Source organism: Protopterus annectens, chromosome 11.part0 (genome assembly GCF_019279795.1).
Source record: "Protopterus annectens isolate FY-2018-M chromosome 11.part0, PAN1.0, whole genome shotgun sequence".
NCBI lineage: Eukaryota > Metazoa > Chordata > Ceratodontiformes > Protopteridae > Protopterus > Protopterus annectens.
In genome coordinates this window covers 340720944-340744395 of record NC_056745.1, presented here as the reverse complement: position 1 = coordinate 340744395, position 23452 = coordinate 340720944, and the positions used below count along the sequence as shown (strand labels likewise).

At 39.1% G+C, this 23452-nt stretch overlaps 1 protein-coding gene across 1 annotated transcript in view; it reads left to right on the top strand.

Annotated features, from left to right (window-relative positions):
• The window catches only part of STAB2 (stabilin 2), a 922612-nt gene that overhangs the window by 644077 nt on the left and 255083 nt on the right, over positions 1–23452 (top strand). Inside the window, exons 53-55 of the mRNA XM_044087850.1 lie at positions 5508–5654; positions 9490–9546; positions 21955–22084. Coding sequence (XP_043943785.1) covers positions 5508–5654; positions 9490–9546; positions 21955–22084 — 334 coding nt within the window. The remainder of the gene's footprint in view (positions 1–5507; positions 5655–9489; positions 9547–21954; positions 22085–23452) is intronic.

Genomic DNA, 23452 nt, shown 5'->3' with positions numbered 1-23452 from the left:
TCTGATGCAGTTCAGTCTGCTGATATGCAAAAGGTCCATCAAAGCAGGATTCAAGGATGCCTAGTAGGCCAGGCATAGATTACCACTCAGCAATCTCTAGGAAACAGATATAGAAAGAAGGATTTGAGGCAATCTGTATAGGACATTGTGTTTATGCCCTGTATTCTTTTTGTAAGAAACCTCTGTGGACAAACCAGTTGTTGCATGTGACTGGTCAGGTATATACTGAAGGGGGTGTTATACTCAATGACAGATTTGATGAGGGCGAATAAAATGAAATGATGACCTCCCAGACCAAGATGTCATGCCCTTACTTAGAAGTTCAGCGAAATAGAATGACTATTACAACCTTACACACATGTTGGTAGAAGGCCAGGTTCCTGTATATGTATGTCCACAAATCACTGACTACTGAGTCTACTCTTAGGAGTGTTTTATCAATGAGGTAGTTTCCCAGAGTGGCCGACTTCTAAAAAGGTAGAATTATACATTTCTTGGCATTGTGTTTAAAGCCATACCTTTAGCAGCAGTTATTTGTTTCCATTAGGCCTTCCATTAAAATGTTAGTATCTTGGGGGATTCTATGACTGTTCCTAGTGTACAATCAAATAAGTCTTGGTCAGCTAAAGGTCCTTGTCATTGTCCTTGACTCTTGACAAGTAGATGCCAAAAACAAGATAACCCAGCACAGATCCCTGAGGGTCTCCACTAGTGACGGGTCTCTTTGTGGAGGTTCTCTCTCTGATCCTAACTTCCTGGGTCATATCTGTGAGCCAGCTGGCTATCCAGAGTGCTACATGGAGAGTTATGCCTAATTCCATGAGTCTGTTTACAATGTGTGAGTGGGGTATTGCATCAAATACCTTATCCAGATCAAGTTAGGCAGTATGTACCATTTTGCCCACATCCTGGTGACTCAAAGAAATCCACCAAGTTTAGTAGGCATGACTTGCCTTTGACAAAAACCAAACTGAGTAGAGTCCAATGTCTGAAGGTTTCTTATGTCACTGTTAATCATTTCCATGATAATTCTTTCCATGGCTTAACACATGAGACTAGTCAAACAAATGGTTCTGTAGTTCAAGGGATGGTTATTCCCTGTGCAGAGGGATGTATGTTGCAGTCCTCCATTCATGTAACACAAAGCCTTTTCAGAGACTATAGTTGAATAGTGACTCCAATGGCCCTGACAGGTCATATCTCAGGCTATTTTGGAGGAATCCTAGGATATTATTGAAGCCCACTGAAGCTGTGCTCTTGGTCTTAGAAAGCGCAACTCAGACCTGTTCCCTGTTGATAGTTGAAGGAATTTTATTAGGTGGTATTTCCTGGAGGGTGGCTGGAAGTGAGTGGTGAGTAAAGCTGGAGCTGAACTTGTCAGCCAGTATATTTGCTATACCTCCCATCTCCGTGAATATGGCTGCATTTACAATCAGTTCAGCAAAATGATGTCTGCTGCCTTGGAGGTTTCTAATATAACTAAAGAAGGCCTTATGGCTGTCCTTGGCCTGAGAAGCTATCTTTACCTCAAACTGGCTTTCTTGGACTTAATTATATTTCTTAGTTGTCTATTAATTTGATGATTTTTATCTTTTTGGGTGTTACTATTCTTAATTTCAGCTATGATTTTTTTTTCTTTTCTTGTGCAACCTGTTTAATTTTGGATTCCGCCAGGGTGATTTGTTTTGAGCTTACTTGTGTTAGGTACAGCAGCCGCTCTATGCTACCATTGACTTAGTTATATAGAGTTTCTGTGAGCAATTCCCAGTAAGCTTCTAGGTTATCTGGGTTTGGTGGGGATTGGAATGTTTTAATAAAAGGTAGTTTGCCTTGGAATAGTTCCAAAAGCTTACAGAATTTACTGAGGTTGCAGGAGTGATTTTATTTTAAGGGAGACCACTTTGTTATCTGACCTTACCGGAGAGGACATGATACTAGATGGGGTACAGTGTTCTCCAGTATTTGTGAGTACCAGGTCCAATATGTTTGTACCACTAAGTGGACATATGCCCTATCTGATCATAGGGTGTTTGTATTCATGTTTGTGTTTACAAAGTCCAGGAATCTCTTTGCCTGGAAATTTTGGGTTGTTTAGGATTCCCAGTCTATACTGGAGTAATTAAAGTTCCCCATGAGTATGGCATTTGGGTGAATGGTGAGTGTCTCCGGTACCTATAAGTATGAGGTTTGGGTTTCCTAGGACATAGAGGGTGACCTATAGCTTACTGGGATATGGTATCGGACATTGTCTGTCATAATCTGTACATGGAGAAACTCCAGCACATCATGCTCTTTAACCAACATAGAGGTATGCTTGTCTGTGCAGTTCCATGTCTAGATGTGTGGAGGACACAAAACTCTTGCACTGCCAGGGTACTCCCTGTAGCTTTAAACCATGTCTCGGTAACAGCACAGATGTCTGCATTCTCCTGGGTGAGAACAGCATGGATGGATTTCAGTTTCTTGTTTAAACTCCTGGCATTGAACAGTAACACCTTTAAAGTCCCATGGGTGGATTTTCTGTGTTGGAAGGTTTGTTGATTTGGAAATACCTAAAAAAGGTTCTATGGAGTAGGAAACTGTTTTAGCCAATATTCAAAAGCCTAGAGGCGATAGGTGCAGACCACCCCTTGGCAAAGCAACATGGTTTGTCAACCATATCATCCCATTCTGACAAATATTTTATCACCTTAGAATAACACCAGAAATTAAGACAATTGTTAAAGTCAGTTATCTTTTGTTTGTGCTTTGGCATGATCCTTGGTGAAGGTAGAATGCTGCTCAGTGCTAGGCATATACCAGCTTGGGACACAAAGTCTGAGAGCTCCCTAATGTCTCTCTTCGTATAGTCTAAGTAAGTGCATCTCGTGTCATTTATACTTACATGGACTATTACTGAGTCATACTAGTACCTGTGGCACAATGAATTGACTACATTCATAACTTAGCAGATCCTGGCTCCTGATAAGCAACCAACCATTATTTTCTTTGTCCGGCCTGGTGAATGGAGCATCAGTATGCTGCACAGGGGAGTCCCCTATGACTAGAGCCTTGGGTAGTGCATTGGCTTGCCTTCTGGGCTTTTTTTTGGTTGAGACTCTATTGAGTGTGGCTGTATTTGTAAAGTTAAGAGTTGCTTTTGTTGAGTGTTTTTGGTTTGCTGAGAATAATTTTTGCAGATGGAGTATCTTTGAGCTTTGGGAAGATTGCATTTAAATACAAACAAAGTCGGCGAGCACTCCAATGTGAGATAACCAAAATGTATTTATTGATAATTGAAACAGCCCAAGTTAGCACTAAAAATAGTGCAATATTCAATTCCAGTGATTCATAATAATAATCAGCCCGGTTTCAGCACTATGACTTTCATCAGTGTACACAATAGCATTATAAATAAATTATTAAATTAAAATAAAGCATTTCAACACAATATATATAGTCACCTGTCCCGCCCATTCCTGCTATAATTAAATAATTAAAGATGCTCATTAAGACCTGGGGAAATAATCCTCCAAGTCTAATGATCAGATTATTTTCTTTTTGTTTAATATATCATGCCTACCCGCTTTATGGTTTGTATTCCCTACAATTTTATCAATAATAACAAGCATGAATTGTGCAGTAGAATGTTTTATAATATGTTTATAGAGTGCATTTGATATTTGTTTGTTTCTGATATCACTTAAGTGCTTTGAAATCTGCATTCTAAACAGATGTGATGTTTGCCCCACATAGAAGGCAGAACATGTACATGTAGCTAAATAAATGACCCAATCTGTGCTACAATTCCCAAATATGTAAATATTGTAAACCTTGGAAATATTCCTGCTGGTAAATTATTTACTCTTCAACACATATCTACAAAAGGTACAATGACCACAAGGAATACAGCCTGTTAACATGCTCCCATCCATCTTTGTTAGATTTAAATACCTGCAGTGGATTTTGTTGTTAGAATGATTAAAAAAGCCACCCAATATTCTGCAGCTTCTGAATGTGAAGAGGCATCTGGATGTCAAAATATCACATAACCTGTCATATGCAGTAAGGCATTGCAATGTTTTTGTATTAGATCTATAAAGCCAGAAGTATTGCATCCATAACTACTAATAAACCTAATATCATGTTCCCCCCAATAATCTGTATTTTGATATTGCCTTACATTTAAGTGCCTCAGCAGAAGTTAATCTATGTGTGAGGTGCATAGTACATGTAGCGAGCGTAGCATGTGTGTTTCTGACTACCTAATTTTTATTCTTACTTGCTACCACAACTCCCGTACCTCCAGGTATTCTTTCCATGCTCCCCTGTTGGGTTAGGTGTTACATTCTCTAATATACAAAATAAAAACCCTTTCTAGTTAGAACAATTAATAGAGTGTCTGTAACAAAAAACATTAACAAAGGAGTTGTGTTGGCAAGTAAAGTTGGGTGCCACATACTGCCTAGGGATTAATGACAACATGTCCCTAGTTCCAGTGCCAAAAAAGGGCTAATAAATATTAGCATTCTATCTTGTTGTTTTTGTGTGCTTTTTAGGAATAAAACATTTTTTTATGTTGTATTATAAAATAAACCTATGCTAGGTTGGTTATTTAAACTAAGCTGAATTTTATATATTAATATTTAACATTTTTGATTTATATATGTATATATATATATATATATATAAAATACCTTTGGAAAGTTTTATTTGAGAGTTATACCTTTAAGACTTGATGACAGGTATTTTATGTTTGGGGAGAAAAATTTAAAAGTAGCATTTGATGTGTGTATTCTATATCCTGATGAAGTCTGTTGCACATGGATAAAAAGCTATATTGTGCATTAGACAAGCTTAAATAAATTTGTGTTATCTACCTTCACCAGCAATGCCTATTTTTGGATCTTTTTTTGCAACCAGTGTTTTCATTGGAGTTTATTTATGTTACCAGAATGTGGCTATTTTTACCTCGTATCTGGCTTTGGTTGATTTGATCAGGGCCCAGAGTTTCTTGCTTATTTTAGCTAAAGCATTTTTGGCATCTTGACAGTTAAACTTATTTTTGTGTGCAATGAGTTTTTTTCTCCATATTTCATATGAGCAGTTCTTTTTATTGCTTACAGTGGAGAATGCAGCTATATCAATTTCACATTGAAGGTTTTTATTTTTCCATTATGTGAGTGTCTTGTATGTGTGTTTGTGTGTGTGTGTGTGTGTGTGTGTGTGTGTGTGTGTGTGTGTGTGTGTGTGTGTGTGTGTGTGTGTGTGTGTGTGTGTGTACAATGGACCCCAACAGTTAACTGGTTAAGAAATAACTGACACATTGCTTTCTATGTTACATGAAACAGGACAATCAACAAGCAATTTAAGATGTAATTAAAAGACTGGAGTATGGAACTGGACACTAACATTTTATATTTTGATGGAATTGATGCTGAAGAATTCTTCACTTTGACAGAAATAAAACAATATAAATATGTTTAAACAGTTAAAGCATAAAGCATACATTTTCTATTGTTTTACAGGGTGATCTGTACCTGAATGAAAGGAAATGCAAAATTATACAAAGACATATTGAGTTCAATGGTGGAATTGCATATGGAATTGATTGCTTGCTGACACCTCCGAGCATTGGTGGTCGATGTGATATTACATTTGCTACTGAAATACCGGTCAGTATTGAGTTAAGCACTGAAAGCCTTATAGGCCACTTATGTGGTCAATTGAGGAAAGAGCCCTGAATGTTACAATTTCTGTTGATTACCTGAAGTTTTAAATAAATCTACAGTAGGACCAATAATAATTCCTAAACCAAGATATACACTGTAAAGTCTGTTTATTTAAAGCTTAGTTGTTAAACTGCAAAAAAGATTGAGGCATCATATTCCATGTCTGTCTTGGTGGCAGATTTGTTGGTTTTGTTTGCTTCTAGAGGTTTTTATATATGATGCTTATGTTACATGAAAACATTGCCTTTAATAGAGCACTATGTCAATAGTGACACTGAAGGAAATTCTAGTATGCATCTAGGAAAGTTATGTAGCAAGGTGTCATGATGACAGTTTTTGTGGGGTCAGAAGTCTTCTTTCTTAACTTTAAAGCATTCAGGGCTGATGTAGATTTGTTTCTCTACTGTATATTTATGTTCACAATGATAATTCATTCTAGAACCGCTAATATCACCTGAACAGAAGTTTGCAGTAAATATTTCAGTACATGTTCAATGTTAAAATAGCTTTCCTGATCTGATGGCCTGGCAAGTAATTATGAAAGTTAAATCTCAGGAAGGGAAAATCTAGTTTGGTCCATGGGTCTGATAAATAGAAACAATGCTCTCACTGACAAAAATCAGCTGTAGTACAGTTGTAGACAATGATTCGTTTAAAGATGAGGGGGTGGAATTTGGCAGTAAATGTCATTGATAAAATATTGGTTTCTGTTGATGTGGCCAAATTGCAAGAAAATAACTTTTCTGTTTGTTTTCTCAGGACTAAATTTCTCCAAGTCTACCCACAGGCCCCACTTCATAATATGCCCCTTGCCTCTTGCCCTTTTCCTCAGTTCATTATTTCTATGACTCACCTGACATCACAGTAATGACAGTTTAAAATGATACACAGAAGTAATTCATGTATAATCTGAAAATGAACACAGAAATTCACCAGAAGAAAGTTTAAAAAGATAGGGTGAATGTCACATGACAACACCAATTTATATGTCAGGTTTACAAATCTACTGGGTAAATTGAGCAGAACAGTTAAATGTAAGCTAAGTAAAAGAACAGTTTTAAATGATCAGTTTTCCATGTAACCACACTGTATTTATGAATGAGATGGCAGCCTTGTGGGTGGTGGACTGATGGTTGAAACATTGTCACGGTTTATTAGATAAAAGGCTAGCAGAACCTCAAATTGTTGCTTGGCTCTTTCAAGGGCATGTGCAAAATGTGTCATATTAGTCTAACCCAATTCTGATGTTAGCTTGGAAGGTATTGCTATAAGCAGAAAAAGTCATGATACAAGTTATAGAACCAACCGAACATACAATGGCTCTGTCAAAATTCTTCTCAGCCTTCAGCAGTGTGTATGATAAGTTAAAATTAAATGAAAATATACAGTCTGATTTTTGTTCTGCCAGCATAACTATTTTTATAAGAAAAGTAATTGCTTTCATTCTGAGTTTTAACACTTTCATTCTGATTTTAGGAGAACTTTTCTCTGACTAATTATGAATTAGAAATACATCTCTTTTTAGAAAAATACCATATCACATGGTCAAAAAAATATCAATATATCAAAATATTTACAATACCAGACATGTTTTAAGAAGTCCATTGAGGATTTTGACTGCTATCTGATATAAATATATATATATATATATATATATATATATATATATATATATATATATATATATATATATATCTTTATGCAATATATTTCATAAAGTACTTTCATTTATTGTTAATATTACTAGTAATTGTTTCAGGAATGTATTATTTTCTAATGATATTTTTCTGCTTTAAAAATGGCACTAGTCTACTGTTAGCTTTTCAAGTGCACACCGTCAAACTAATGCGTGAAATTATATCAAGTACACAAAAGAAAGAATATTAATATTGATTCAAATTATTATATGTTCTGTTATAGAAAGACTGTACCACCCAAATATGCAATCAGTTTTTGCTAGATAATGTGAAATAAACTTAAAATATAACTAGTATCTTTGTTCAACAACTTATATAAGGCTCACTTATTGGTATACTTTATGTCAATGTCTCTCTGTGTGATGTAACCACACTTTGTCATGAATTAACCAGAAGTAATGTCACTTAGTGACTATAATGCCACTGCTGTATTCTGACAAGAGGAAGTTATAGTTCCCATATTGTGTTTTTTGGAAGAAAAGATTGTGAGTGCCAAAACCAAGGGGTATATCAATGACAGGGCAAGGCATCTGTGAGGACCCAAAACAGAGCATATAGCCTCATCATATTAACAGTATGCCTTTTTCAGATCACGATCCCTGCACTTACACACCTGCTATATTCTTGACCCATAAAGTGCCTTACACATTCGCACTCCTCATGTTCTCAACATTCTTGTAAGTCAGATATTGGGAGCATGAAAGTAGAACCCCATGTTGGGGTTCAGGAGCAGAAATGACTGTTATCTACTACTTTATGAGGTTGTGTCATTTTACTGAAGCGCTCTCAGTCGAATGATGATTGTATCATTGACTCACATCCATGAAAAGTCAACTTGCTGAATTCAGACAGAGTTGAAATACATATCAAATTTGACCTAGGAACAAGCTTTAACATGCGTTGAGATGGGTGTGAGATTTGTACAATGGAAATATCTGAATTTGGTATTTTCAACGTCTGATTTTCAGACTTCACACACAGTGGATTTGACTGAGTGAACTTAAGTAAAATGATAATAAACTGCTTTAGATATATGTATATAATGATGTGCTTAACTTTAGATGTTTTGGCATTATGTTTTACATCCTGACTAATGTAAATATAGTGTTTCATTATGTTTACATCTTTACATCTATCCATCCATCCACAACTCTTTTTTCCATTTTTGCACGTTTCTACTATCTCCACATTTAAAACTAGAACCAGCAAAGCATAGGAAGAATATGTCATTTTAATATTTATAAACTTGGTGTTGTATATTCCTTTCTCAGCACTGTAGATTAATGACAAAAAAGTGGTGAACAGGATGCATAGCTTACCAGTGATCATTCTAAAGCAAGTTTAGCCTTCCATCTGCAGGGAAGGTGATGGTTATGAGGGTGGAGTTCAGGAAGCACAGGAGGGCAGGTTTTAGACTGCTGCATATGGAAGTGGCATACCCCATGATAAGGTACACTAAGACTGGTTAAGAGTGGGCTATAGCAGTGCATTCAAAGGGAGAACTAATAACAGTAAGATGAAGCATTCTGAAAACGAAGAACCGCGAGAACAATAAAGCAGCATAGTTTAAAAGGAAATGAGCAATGTGATCAGAGAGTAAAGCAAAATATACCAGAAGGCAGTGCAAAGTTAAGGTCAGTTAACTGAAACAGTTTTACATGTATGGAGGTAAGGGAATATAGAAAGAAAAAACTGAAACTTGTATATTAAACATGACATGAGGAAGCAGGGAAGCAGGATTACAAACAGAAATGCTAAAATGTCAGCTCAGTCTTTACAAAGAAGCACCCACATTTATCTAAGTGCGTTTTAAATTCCTGTATTCTGAATTTGTACAGTTTGTAATGTGAGACTTGTGCTTTTGCCGTTACCACCTTTTGATTTTCCTCCGTTGTTTATCCTTTTGAATTGAAAACTTTATGTCACAATACAGAAATAATTTTATGAATGCTTAGGTAGAGATGCTTATAAATATGACTTTCATTCCCTGTAATGTAAATATTACATATGTCATTGTTTCAGGTGAAGAGAAGTAAATTATTTCCATGCCTTCTAAATTTTTCAATTTTCTTTCTGTACAGGGAACTTGTGGTGCATGTTACAACATTCCTCCATGCCCACCCACAAGCAAACCGACGGTAAGGGGACAGCCATGAAAATGGAACACTACTGCGTATATTTAATTTGCAGTATCTTTTTAATAACTATTGAAAATGTTCTATTCTCTAACTAAACATAGTTGTTTTATTTATTTATCCCCTGTTGGCCAGGTTAGTCCCAGTAGGCAGACCTGAGGTGATATTTATACAACTAGAAGAAATTTGGTGAGAGTATCAGTGAAATTCCCCTACTCTTTTCGTTGTGCATGTGCTTGTATGAACACTTCCTGCTTCTGTTCCTGGTGCAGAGACAGCCAGGAAAAACAGAGAAATAGAGGGGAAGGAGAGTGAGGAGAACTGATGCAGTTGATCAGGATGATTGAAAGCATGAGTGGTGAAACTGTTAATCATGATCTGTCGATCAGACAGAAGGAAAGTAGGGTCTTGGTTAATGTGGATTATACAAATAACAATTAGCTGACTCTAAACAAGAGTGAACTAAAGAGATGCAAAAAAGAAGTTATGTACTCACCATAGTGTTCCATCTGAATAGTTGTACTTCATTTGTCTTCAACCTGTGAGTTATCCAGCATCTGATCCGAGCTCCAAGCTCCTCCCCTTACCCATAATGCCCCTGTCTCCTTCCTCCCTCCCTCCCTTCAGATCAAGTTTGCTGCTCAATGTATAACATACGCCCGACCCAACAAGACCTTACCACCACTGGCATCCCAAAAAATCCTGATTCAAAGCATGACAATGGACAGCTCTTAGGATGTTCATCTTCCATATCCATGGCCAGGACAATAGTGACTAGGTCGGGGAAAAGGAGGGGGGGGGGTGATTGAAGACAAATGAAGTACAACTACTCAGCTGGAACATTATGGTGAGTACATAACTTCTTTATCTGAAGTAGTTGACTTCATTTTGTCTTCAAACTGTGGGACAGAGTCCCCAGCTACTAACACCTGGGTGGCCCTCATGGAAGGATATTCCGGAGCACTGCAGAGCCAAAGGATGCCCTGTTCCTGGATACAATGTCCAATCTGTAATGTGAAATGAAAGTATGAGATGAGGACCAAGTAGCTCCAGAAGAAATATAATCCAGCGACACCCTGGACCAAAAGGCCGCTGAAGTAGCCATAGATCTGGTGGAATGCGCTTTTACTTGACCTGGAGGCGAAATTCCCTTGACAGAATATGCTCAAGTAATGCATTTGGAAATCCAATGAGCAAATATTACCTTAGAAATTGGTTTCCCTAAAAAGGGTTTTGAGTAAGAAACAAACAACTGATCAGATTTACGAAAGGCTTTCATCCTGTGCAAGTAGAATTGCAATTGCTTGTGCACATCCAGCAGATGTAATTTATATTCACCCCTATTCTGAAAATTAGGAAAAAAGACAGGAAGATTGATAGTCTGATTAATATTGGCTTCTGACACTACTTTAGGAAGAAAGGATGAGTTAGTATGCAGAGAAACCCTGTCCTTATGAAAAATGTAAGGAACTTTGATGGATAGTGCTTGAAGTTCCAACACTCTCCTGGCAGAAGTAATGGTGACCAAAAAGGCAGTCTTCCAAGATAGATACTGCAAATCTACCGAAGCTGCAAGTTCAAAAGGAGGGGAGACTAAAGCATGAAGCACTAAAGTAAGGTCCATGGGGGCACAGGATCCTTCACCGGGGGTCTTAGAAGAAAGGCACCTTTAAGGAAGGTTTTACAAAGTTTAGAAGAAGTTAATGAAGTCATGTTTTCCCTCACATGAAAATTAGAAATTGCGGCCAGCTGGACTTTGACAGTGGAGGAACATGCACCTTGCTGAAAAATCCCCGCCAAAAACTCTAATACTGTGGACACAGGAGCAGTAAAGGGGTCCAATGCCTGCTGTGAAGTGCATAAGGAGAACCGTTTCCACTTGCTATGGTATATCTTTCTGGTGGAAGATTTGTGAGCCACCACCAAAATGGTTTTAACAGGAGATGTTAAACACAGATTCCTAATAATCAAGGGAACTGGAGCAACCAAACAGTGAGGTTCAGACTGTCCATATCTAGGTGAGGAATCCCCAAGGAATGAGAAATAAGATCCAGAACCAGGTCTAAGGTCCATAGTGGAACTACTAGGTGAGACCAAAGGGAGGGAAACCAGACTTAGCGAGGCCAGAATGGGGCGATGAAGATCAAAGTGTTCTCCAGCCTGAGAGCTTTCTGAAGAAACTTCGAGATGAGGGACAGTGGGGGGATAGGCATAAAGAAGACTGGGAGGCCAAGCATGAATCAGTGCATCTCTGGGGGCTTCCACTGAGGGGGTTCAGAGTGAATAACTCACTGTATTTCACACTGGAAGGAGATTCAAATAGATTGCAGCAAGGACAACCCTACTTTAGAAAGATCTGCTCTGCCACTGAAGGATTCAGAGACCACTCATAAGGCTTCAGGATAGATCTGGTGAGCCTGTCTGCTAGAATGTTGAACTGATTTGGGATGTGCATTGTCACCAGGAAACAGCCGGTGAAGATCACCCATTCCCACACTCTCATGGCTTTGTGACAAAGGGGGTGAGATCTTGTTCCTCCTTGTTTGTTGATATAGCAGACTACCAACATGTTGTCTGTCTGAATCGCAATCATCCCTAGAGAAAGATGGGCATGAAGGGCCTACAATGCAAGAAGAACCTCCCTCATCTCCAGGACATTGATATGCAAACTGGCCTTGGATAGGGACCAAGTGCCTTGGACTGTCCTTCTCAAGCAGTGCCCCCCCCCCACCCTAGCTGGGAGGTGTACACGGTCTCTGTGGTTTTGGGAAAGGATGGAAGAAAGGAACGTCCCCTGACTAGGTCCGGGGAATGAATCCACCACCAAAGAGATCACTGCATACTCGGGAGATACTAACTGGATGAGGCAATGGTAGAGCTAATAGAGACCATTGGACTGCTAGAGTCCACTGAAGAATCTACATGTGGAGTCGCGCTAAGGGTAATAGGTTGATCGTGGCCACCATAGACCCCAACACCCTCAGAACTGTTTCTGCTGTCAGAACTTGGGCTTGAAGGACATACAAGACGTGTAACTTTAGACTGTGTACCCTGTCTGGGATGAGGAAAACTTTCATTTGGATAGTGTCCAACCAAACCCCAGTGAAGTCTAGGATCTGAACATGGGTCAATGATGAGTTGTTGAGATTGATGGTGATGCCCAGTCTTTTCGCTAGTAAGAGGAAATAATCCCTGAATCAACAAAGTAAATGCTTGGAAGGGCAGTGAAGAGCCAATTATCCAGGTTAGGGAAGACCTGAATACCCTGAAGCCACAGGTGAGCCACAACTGCTATCACCTTGGTGAACACCCTGGGGGCTGTGGTGAGACCAAGTGGAAGGGCTCTGAACTGATAATGATTGGCTTCCAGCCGGAAGTGGAGAAACCTCCAAGAGTGCCTGTCCATCTTGATATGATAGTACATGTCCTGGAGGTTGATCGAGCACATCCAATCATTTGCCTGCAGGTAGGGCAGGATGGATTGAAGAGTGACCATCTGGAATTTCGCCTTGGCTACTGACAGGTTCAAGGTGGATAGATCCAGAATGGGTTTTAAGCCCTCCATTTTCTTTGTCACTAAAAAGAACCTGGAATAAATGCCTGATCCAGATTGACCTATGGAGATAGTTTGGATGACTCGTTTTCTTAGCAGCTTGTCTATCTCTGGAGCTGCTTCCTACCATTGCATGGGTGTGGAAAATCTGGGAGGTGATTTGGTGGGAGTGGGGGTTCAATGAATGGGATGGAATAACCTCTGGATATAATTTGCATCACCCAACAATTTCTTGTTACGGACTCCCATGCCCCTGGGTGTAGCGATAGGTGACCCTTGACTGCCTTCAGAGATGAGCAGTCAGGCAGCCCTTCAGGGCTGCTGCACAGGTCTGTCCAAGAACGGTTCTCAAGACCCAAAGTTTCTCGGAACTCCTCTGCCTCTAGGACGGCATCTATCATAACCTCCTCTGGCTCTGGGGGAAGATGAGTCCTGAGTGTCCTGGGAAACTGCATGAGACTTTTGCAGCCATATCTTCTTTGTCCATCACTGATTCCTAGAAAAGGATCTTTAAGGGGCAGAGAAGTGTATCTCGATGAAAGACAGTGTCTTCCCATCCTTCTCACTCTGGAACAAGGTCTCTCAAACTGACTTCCAAAAACAGGGAAGAACCATTGTATGAGGCATTTGCAAATGATGCCTTAAAGGGTTCCAAGAATTGACAAAACCAGACCCAGATGTGGCACCTCATAGCAATGCCAGAACCGGCTGCCCCAGTGGCTCCCTCCATGGCATGGGAGAGAAGACACATGGACATATTAGCCACTGCCTTGAGAGTGGCCATCCGAGTGGAGAACGTCTTCTTTCCATCTGCCAACATGGACTCTGGGGTCAATTCAGCAATTCCTTGACTAAGTCTCACTGCAGCCAAATGATGTCTGCCATATAGTTCATCTCTCTGATGGAAAAAGTCGCTGAAGTGTACACCCGCTTACCTAAACAGTCCATTGTCCTTGACTCTCGGTCAGGAGGATGGACCTTAGAGCTCTCTTGCATGAGCTCTTTCTTCATGGTGGCTGCCACCACCATAGCATCCAACATGGACCCCTTATTCCAACAAGTCCTGTTCAAAGGGGGGGCTAAGGACCTTATCAGGGCACTTAGGGATGGGCTCCACAGTGTCCGGTTCCTTCTGTGCCTGAGATGTTATAACATCCACAAGCGGATCCACAAGAGGGGATACCCAGGAAGTAGATGGGCCCACGGCAAATGCCTTGAGGAACACTGACTCATCCAAGGTTGGTTTTTGGGCAGACCACCCTCCACTCTGGCAAAGGAGTTCCATGATGTTTCCAAAAGAGACATCCCTGGGGGGGGTGATGGGGGGAACCTTCCCCTTCCTCCAAGTCAGTGTCTTCAGTGAGGGACTCCAGTGGAGATTCCAGGTGCCTCCTTTTACATGTCCGTTTGTGAGAAACCTCCTTAGTGAGACTCTCTGGGGAGGACTCACCAATGTCCTGCCTCTCCCTCAGGGAAGCTTCCTGGGCAAAAGAGGCACAGGTTGTCCCTGAGAGGATAAGATGGTCTGGATCATACCCAAAGTAGAGGGAGTCAGGACAGAGTCTGAGGATGACAGGGTCAAGGGTCTTGATGGTACGGAGAGGACCCTCTCCACCACATTAAAGGCTGAAGGGGAATGGACATCCTGAGAAGTACAAGCTGGAGCCGTTCCCCTCTGGCCCAACAGGGGAGTCAGAGCCAAGACTCCAGGAGCCAAGATGCCAAAGAGAATACTGCGCTCTGACATATTCAGAGCCGACAGCAACCCCTTAGATCTGACTCCAAGGCTACGGCTCCAAGAGCTTAGATCTGAGACAGTCAAATCTGAAATGCTCAAGGCAATGGCTGGCATACCATTGGCACCAATGCCTTGACCCCAAGGGTCCTCAGATCCAGGGGCTCTTAAACCACAGGCTAGATCAGAGAAGGAGTTATCGTCATGAAAAAAGGCTGTGAGCTCCACCCTCCAAAGGGAGAAGAGGCAGGCAAGAACCCCATCTAAATATGGGTGTGGATATACCCCCATATCATCTCTTCCATCTCTGCTTCATTGTGGCTGTGGGTGGAGTGGGAGGACGAGGCCACAAACACCAGTTTATAATGCCGGTGAGGGGAAGCCTTGACAGGTGACCAGATCTAGGGTTCCTCCAACTCCAGGGAGAAGATAGGGGAATGGAGCTGGGGGGATCCAGGCCTCGCTTCTGCTCTAACATTAGGTGGCCAGCCGGCCGGGGGTGAGTGGTCGGGGGACCACCTCTTCGGCCTGTCTTTCCTAGACTTCTCCCCTTCACTGGACCTTTTGGCAGGAGTTTGAGTTCCTAAGGCCAGGGAAGAGGAAGAAGTTGCAGCTGCTGCTCCTGACAAGGGAGGTGTAGGGGCTACATTCCCCAAGTAGGAAAGTAGTCCCTTGAGGATAAGTTTATCCCTCCTGTCCCTCAGTGCTCTGGGATTAAACCCAGCAGATAGAACAGGAGGTCTGTAGGTGAGCTGCCTCCAGGCACACCATGCACAGAGTGTGGTCATCAGCTGGGGAGAGGTTATGGCCACACTCTGTGCACTTTCTGAAACCTACTTTTGGGGCATCTGCAATGCTCTAATAGGCCCACACACAAACACACACACACACACACACACACACACACACACACACACACACACACACACACACACAAACACTCACACCAAGAAGAAGAACAGTAAAGGGAAGGAAAGAAAACTTTTTTTTTAAACCGATGACTGCACGGGGAGGTAGAAAGATAGAAAAGAGAGAAAAAGGTTAAGAGAGACACAAAAAAATGCCAAAGGTCTACTCACAAAACCCACAGACTTAGCCTAGTGCTTGGACCATGATGCTTGCTTTTCCAGAGGCAAAAGAGATCTGAAGGGAGGAAGGAGACAGGGGCATTGTGGGTAAGGGGAGGAGCTTGGAGTTCGAATCAGATGCTGGATATGCGGCCATGTCGAATCAATACGAATCCATACCCCACAGGTTAAAGACCAAATGAAGTCAACTACTTCAGATTAGTTGTTTTGTCTGTAATAGGGATTTCAGATTTGCAACTTGTGGCACTAAAATAGAAGGAAGATACCATTGAAGATATTGTCAACAGATTTGGTGGATGAAGTATTTGAAAATTGTTTTGAGAATGTTTTTACTGAAAAGGAATTAAGTAAAATACTTCAGGAAAATAAAATGAAGGAAAAGTCCTCTACATAGTTTGCTAGGGGGTGTAAACCAGAAATCAAGTACTGTGACTTTCAATAAGAAAAGAAAAGAAGATACACAGTTAAATTTTGAAGCAAAAAAGAAGCGTGATTGACAGATATTATAATTGGGACAATATAATGTTTCCTTTGGGTTTTACTGGAAGATATATTAAATCATTAATATACCAAAGTAAAGAGCATTTTTGTGATGCAAAATTTGAAAATGGTGCTTTATTGGACAATTTTCTGTTTCTTTGTGAAGAAATAAAATGAGTTTCCTTGGAATAACTTCTTATTTTCTAGTCAAGGGAACATACACAAAAAAGGTTATGGTACAGTTCAGAACTGATGAAATTTAATTAACTGATTTGTAGAACTGCTTTTCAAAAAATGTGTTAGTCTGTTTCCAGTGTTATTAAATTTAAAGATGAATGGGGACTGTGGAATGTGAGATGGGAACGGGATACTTTTTAAGTTGAAAGTGATTTAGTAAAGCATTAACCCAGTGTGATCTTTCAGGCTGGTAAACAGAGGAACATTAAGGTACATTTGATAGCATAAAGCATGTTATTTTTGTGAGACTATTAGTCATCTTTTTAGAGAATGTAAGAAAATAAAGTGCAATCAGTGTGCAGAGAAAGGACATATGATAAACAAGTATAAGAAGGAATTTAGAATATTTAAAAAAGTGGGTCATTTTTGGTTTGATTGTGACAACATATGGAGGTTATTCCAAATATAAGATTGTCATGAGCAAAAAGAAGATGAAGGTGAGGAAAAAGTAATTGAACCATTAGCATCTGATAATATGGGCAATAATGGAAAATAACATGAACAGTTTTACTGAAAATCTATGCAAATCATGTGAGATGTAGCGAGTGACAGGTCAGAGCTGGAATGTGCAGGATTTAAGAAAAAAGAATTCTGTAGGAACAAGGGTAAACATAAGAAAAGTGAGATTTAAAAATATTTTGCCAAAATTAAAAAGAAAGAAAATAAGTTGAAAATAGTTTCTGTGAATGTTAAAAATTTGATCGATAAGACTAAAAAAATTGCTATTTTTTTAATGTTGAAAAAGTGTAAAACAGAGGGTATCTATCTATATTAGAACACGAACATTTGAAATGTCTGGTGTTCTGATATCAACCTGTTTTCAGTGAACACTGAAAATATCGAAGTAACAGGAAACTAAATTCTTTCCTAGGGAAAGAATTTGGTTGTCCATTTCTGTTGCTTCGGTATTTTCAGTGCTCTGGTGGAAAGTTACGGGTCAGGCTCAGGTAAGTGTGCGATTGTGTGGATGTGTGGGTTAGGGTGGGTTAGGTGAGTTAGGGTTAGGGCGTGGGTGAGGTGACTGTGCGATCGTGACGGACCTTAGGGTTAGGGTTTGGGTTAAGGTAAGTGGATAGTTAGTGGTGTTTGTGTAGTTTAGTGTAGGGTTAGGTGTTAGAGTTTAGGTGTATATGCGTGGATTGCTGTTTGTTTGGTGTGCTTGTGTTGTGTGTATGTGTTTCGGAACAGCAAATTCTTTCCCTAGGAAAAAATTTGCTGTTCCGAATGTTCAATGTTTTTTTTTTCGATTGCTAGGATCCGATATTAGAACACTCAACATTTTGAATGTTCGGTGTACTAATATAGACCCAAGCAGAGGTGATTTGTTTATGAGAGTTTATATTGAATGCTCGAACATTCAAAATTTTGAGTCTCATATGGTTGACACTGTATGATCAGATTTTTGAATGTTCGAACATTGCAACGGAGATCTCCGTACAGTGCAGAAAGGGAGGATTTCCCTTTTCTGCACTGTAGTACAATCTCAAAGTTGGTATATTTAAAGAGCGGAGGGTGTGGGGTGGTTTGCCCCCTTCTTAGAGCATTCAGGTAGGTGTTTTGTGTATTTTATTTTTTTTTACTAGATATTCGAACTTTTGAAAGTTCGATCATATGGTGTCAACCATATGACAGTCGAACTTTCAAATGTTTGATTATGTAATATAGACCTGTTTACAAGATAGTAGATTTATTTCAGGAAATGATAGAGTACAGGCAGAAGCTCTGTGTAAATGGAAAATATATGGAATTTGGGGAAAAGATAGGTGTTCTAGTAAGGTGCTTTTGTTTCAGGGAAAAAAACTAAAATATTGGATTTTTATATTGTTCTGGTTGGGGGAGTAACTGTGGTTGATGTGAGATTGGGTATGGATATGTGAGTATATACATATATATATATATATATATATATATATATATATATATATATATATATATGTGTGTGTGTGTGTGTGTAGATAGATAGGAGTTTACTTCAGAACATCAAACTGGTGATCATCGAATACCAAAGGATTGAAGTTCTGTAGCATCGAACCAATGAAAAAATTTAAAATGTGAAAACTTCTGAGCTCACGTTTTTGCAGGGGGAAAAGCTCCCTTGTACCCCCCACCCCCCCTACTACTTAAATATACCAACTCCGAATTCACACTACAGTGAAGGGAATGAGAAAATTTCTGTTCTGCGCTGTACGGTGATCTCCATTCACATGGTTCAATGTTTCAGAAGTTCAGTCCTCTGGTTCTTGATGATCAGAGGTTCAATGTTCTGGTTTCTTGAAGATATGAAGGGGATCCATATAGCTAGATAGGATGATAGATGTATACTGTTACACTGAGGTAAAAGAGAAGGAGGTGTTGTTTGAAAGTTTAAAACCATACTTAATGGTGAATATAATAATTATTTTTATGGGGAGCTAAATTGTAGTTTAGCAAAGAGTAAGAGGAAGGTGGAGATAGATGTTAGGAAAGTGAGAGAAATTATGAACTGTGGAAAGCTGAAAGTGAGGTCAAGTAATTTACGGACGTTTAAAACAGGGAATAGGGAAAATAAAATAGATTTTTTTTATCAGAAACAAAGTTAATAGTCAAACCAAAGATGTTTGGGGTGGAGTCAGGACCATCACTTCTATGCAGAGGAGCTGAAGTTTAGCATTTTCCAAACCACTATGCGATAGGCAATTAAAAATTTCAGTTTTTTTCATGTTCCACATTTTTCTTTTACCAAATTGCTTCCAATAAATGGAAGGAAACATTAGTCAAACCAGTCCAATATTATATAAACCTCTTTTTTCTGACAAAAGAATCATTTTACTTGTAAAAAACAGATCCCATTTTTACATAACCTGTATGACCCTATTAATCACTTGATTGGCTTCTAACTGTCTGATCACAGCTTTGGTTTAGATTAAATTAGATTTGGTAGCAAGTTACCCTACTCGTGTTTAGGCACAGTGGCATCACAATTTGTGTTAGACTGCTATGCATTGATTTAGGGAGTTTTTCCTTTAGTCACTGCTTTAAGACCATAAAGATAGTATATATAAGTTAGTGGGTGTGGGGGAGGTAGCAGAAGAGCTTGTCCCTGCAAAATAATTTGCTTTGGCCTGTACATGCTTCTTTTATGTTATTTGTTTTCTTGATCAGCTGTGATCAAGAATATTTTAATAAGCTACCATTTCTCAGTTTTTTATAGGAGAGCCAACATTTTCCTGCTTATGCGACACCATGGCTGTTTTCATTTACTTGCTATAAGTTGACCAAGGTGAAGGGGCTAGTTGTATCAAGTACCTTAATTGTCATGTCTGGATGACCTTCCTTTAATGGAAATATGTTAATTAGAAAGTGGAGAAAAGATGGAATTTGGGGGCTGCTGCTAGACAGCAGGGGTAAAAACTGTACTGGAGGTAATCAGAGTTTGCTGGTTAACTTTAGTTCTTCTATGTTACTTATAACACTGCTTGAGCTCTGGGGAGATGATAGCTATTAGCCATACAATCAGGGTCAAAACCAAAAATAATCATGGCAATGACCTCAGAATGGGGGTACTTTTAAAATATTGTTACTGTGATGTAAACTGTTGACAGAATAAGATACATAAATTAATTATCATACTTTTTGCACTCTTTGCCATCATTGCCAGCCCACTCCCTAATCAAATAGACATTTGTTCCCCAACACCTGAGTGAAAGTTGACCTGAAAAGGCTATAACTGAAACAGCCATTAGGGACGGTATAAGGATTTTTCCTGTTTTTTACCTGACCCTAACTGCATGTACCTGGTGAGGCATTTGGGAGGGATGTGCAATAGCCTCTCAATGAAGGATGTCCTCTCACTTCGGCAAGGAGTATTCTCTCTATCCTACCTGTCCTTCCCTTAGTGGCACAAGCAATGGTCTCCCCAGACTTCCACAGGGAGATCGCATATTCCAATGTGCTCTAAGTGCATGATAATCCCCCATCCCAGGAAAGACAAATGAGCCATGCCCATTCATTCCTTTGCATCCTTGTATGGCGCCTCCAGTGCTGGGGCCACTAACTGACCCACAGTCACCTGTTGCTTTTTTTCTTCATTTTTTTTAAATATATAATACTCATAATGCATGTGAAATAATGTTCCTAACTTCCACACAAATAAAAAAAAGAATGATATTGTATAATGAGAGGATAAAAGCAGGGAGTAATAAAAAAGAGGAATTTTCTGTTTAGTATATAAGCCTGCTAAAGTCTAGATTTACTACTCACCTCCTCATGATCCATTTGCTTACCTGCTTCACAGTACCCAGCGTATCCTATTCTTAATGAAGTGCTTCTTCCACAGAGAATAATGGAGTATTGTGATCAGAGCCAGCGGATGCAAAGAACAACCTGTCTTATTTGTAGGTACTGTAATTTTAGTTTGCAATATATGTGGGACTCGCACAATTATTAACATATGGAATTACTGTTGTTTGTATGAGTGGTTTCATGTATTTCCAACAAACTTCTATTCTGGATCTTTGCCACTGCACTTTAGATGACATATATTCCACTAGGAGAGCAATGAACTGGTATTCATGCACACAGTATGCCTTCTATGATTGAATCTAATTATGGCCCTGTCACCAGTGCATTTTGAAAACTCTCTTTCTCTTGCTATATTCTGTCCAACTATGACATAGATGTTGCAAATCTAAGGACAGTAGTACCTCTGAAGAAGAGAATGTATTTAGAAGTATATTGCATAGTGACTGTGTAAGATGCCAAACGCAGATAATGAGTCATTCGCCAATCCTAACTTGTTTCCCAGCTCTTCCCAAGAGACTGGCCTACAAATGACTTTCAAGTTCCTGAGAGCTAAGAATCCTTGCCTGAAATAAAACTACATAGGGTTAGCAAACTGCATCATTAACATCTTACTAATAATTATTTGTGGTTAAACTGTGCTCTCTACCAGTGTTGAACTCACTACCTCATCAAGTGGGTGCTGATGTACCAATTAACTCCAGCAAAGTAATTAAATATATTCTTAATCTAAAAGAGGTCAATGTACTATATTGGGGCTGTACATACTAGATCAGTGTTTCTATAAAAGTGAGCCCACCTACAACAATAAAAGGAGACTGTGTGTATGTGCCCATTTTTTCAGTAAAGTGACCACAGACTGCATACTTAGGTTGTGTGCATTACTTCAGAGTAAAGTACATTTGAAAACAGATTTTATCCCAAATATAAGAAATAAAACTCTGTGTTCTTTTAAATAATACTTAAATTCCATAGCTTATCCTATTTCTTTAATTATATTGTTTGCACGTTGTCTTTTTTTCCTTATATATACTACTTAGGAAGAAACAAAGAAGTGTACATATGTTCTGCCCTTCAGCAGAAAGACTACAAATGGTTGTCAACGAGTGTGCAATCTATTTGTTTGGAAGCCTAAATGCTGCGACAATTACTTTGGACCTAACTGTCAAGGTAAAGTAACTTTCATACTTGTCCTTCCACTTAGCTACAGGCCTTCATTGAAGTGATACTCAGTGATAGCATAACTGTTGTAGTACAGGCTGGAGTAGCAGTATTTGCCATCTCACCGTGACACACCTGGATGTTTACTGATAACTGGTATGTGAGTATGCATTTAGTGGTCATAAAATGTGTGTTTACAGTATATTAACTATGCATCTGGCATATTACATTAGCCATAAGCCACATTATTGTACAAATTACTATTTTTGAACCATTATTTGCACCATATTGCTTTATTTAGCACTTTTTAGTGCTTAATGTAGTCCTTTCTTAATCAGGTAAGTGAACTGGTCCTTCTCAAGCCACTTTCAGCCACAAACTGAGAAAAAGGGAAGGAATGTAGCATATATATATATATATATATATATATATATATATATATATATATATATATATATATATATGGCTCTAGGTCATAAAATCGACAACTAAGAAGATCGACACTGACTTTACCGACACGAAAACACCGACACAGAAATAACCAAAACTACAACTCACGGACATTTAACAGGTAAGGGGTTTCAAATTTCGCTAATCATGCCTACCATGTTTTAGTAAGTGTGGCAGCGTTATGCATGTGTTACGATCATTGTATTACTTAGTCCTTATGGTAGGCATGATTAGCGAAATTTAAACCCCTTACCTGTTAAATGTTGTAGTTTCGGTTATTTCTGTGTCTGTGTTTTCGTGTCGGTGAAGTCGGTGTCGATCTTCTTAGTTGTCGATTTTATGACCTAGAACCATATATATATATATATATATATATATATATATATATATATATATGTGTGTGTGTGTGTGTGTGTGTGTGTGTGTGTGTGTGTGTCTGTACAATACGCTGTATCCAATCAACCAGCATGTTTTAGAAGGTGAACCTATGCAGAGATGGAGAAAGCAAAAAAAATAAATAAATAACTCCATATACAGTGAATATAAAAAGTTTACACACCCCTGTTAAAATGCCAGGTTTTTGTGATATACAAAAATGAGACCACAATAAATCATTTCAAAACTTTTCCCACCTTTAATGTGACCTATAACCTATACAATTCAATTGAAAAACAAACAAATCTGTTAAGGGGGAAAATATAAAAAATAAAAAACATACAATACGCTGGTTGCATAAGTATGCATACCCTTAAACTAATACTTTGTTGTATGTGCACACTCTTAAGCTAATACTTTGTTGAAGCACCAGTCTTCTTGGGTAGGAGTCTATCAGCATGGCACATCTTGACTTGGCAATATTTGCCCACTCTTCCTTGCAAAAGTGCTCTAAATCTGTCAGATTGCAAAGGCATCTCTTGTCCACATCCC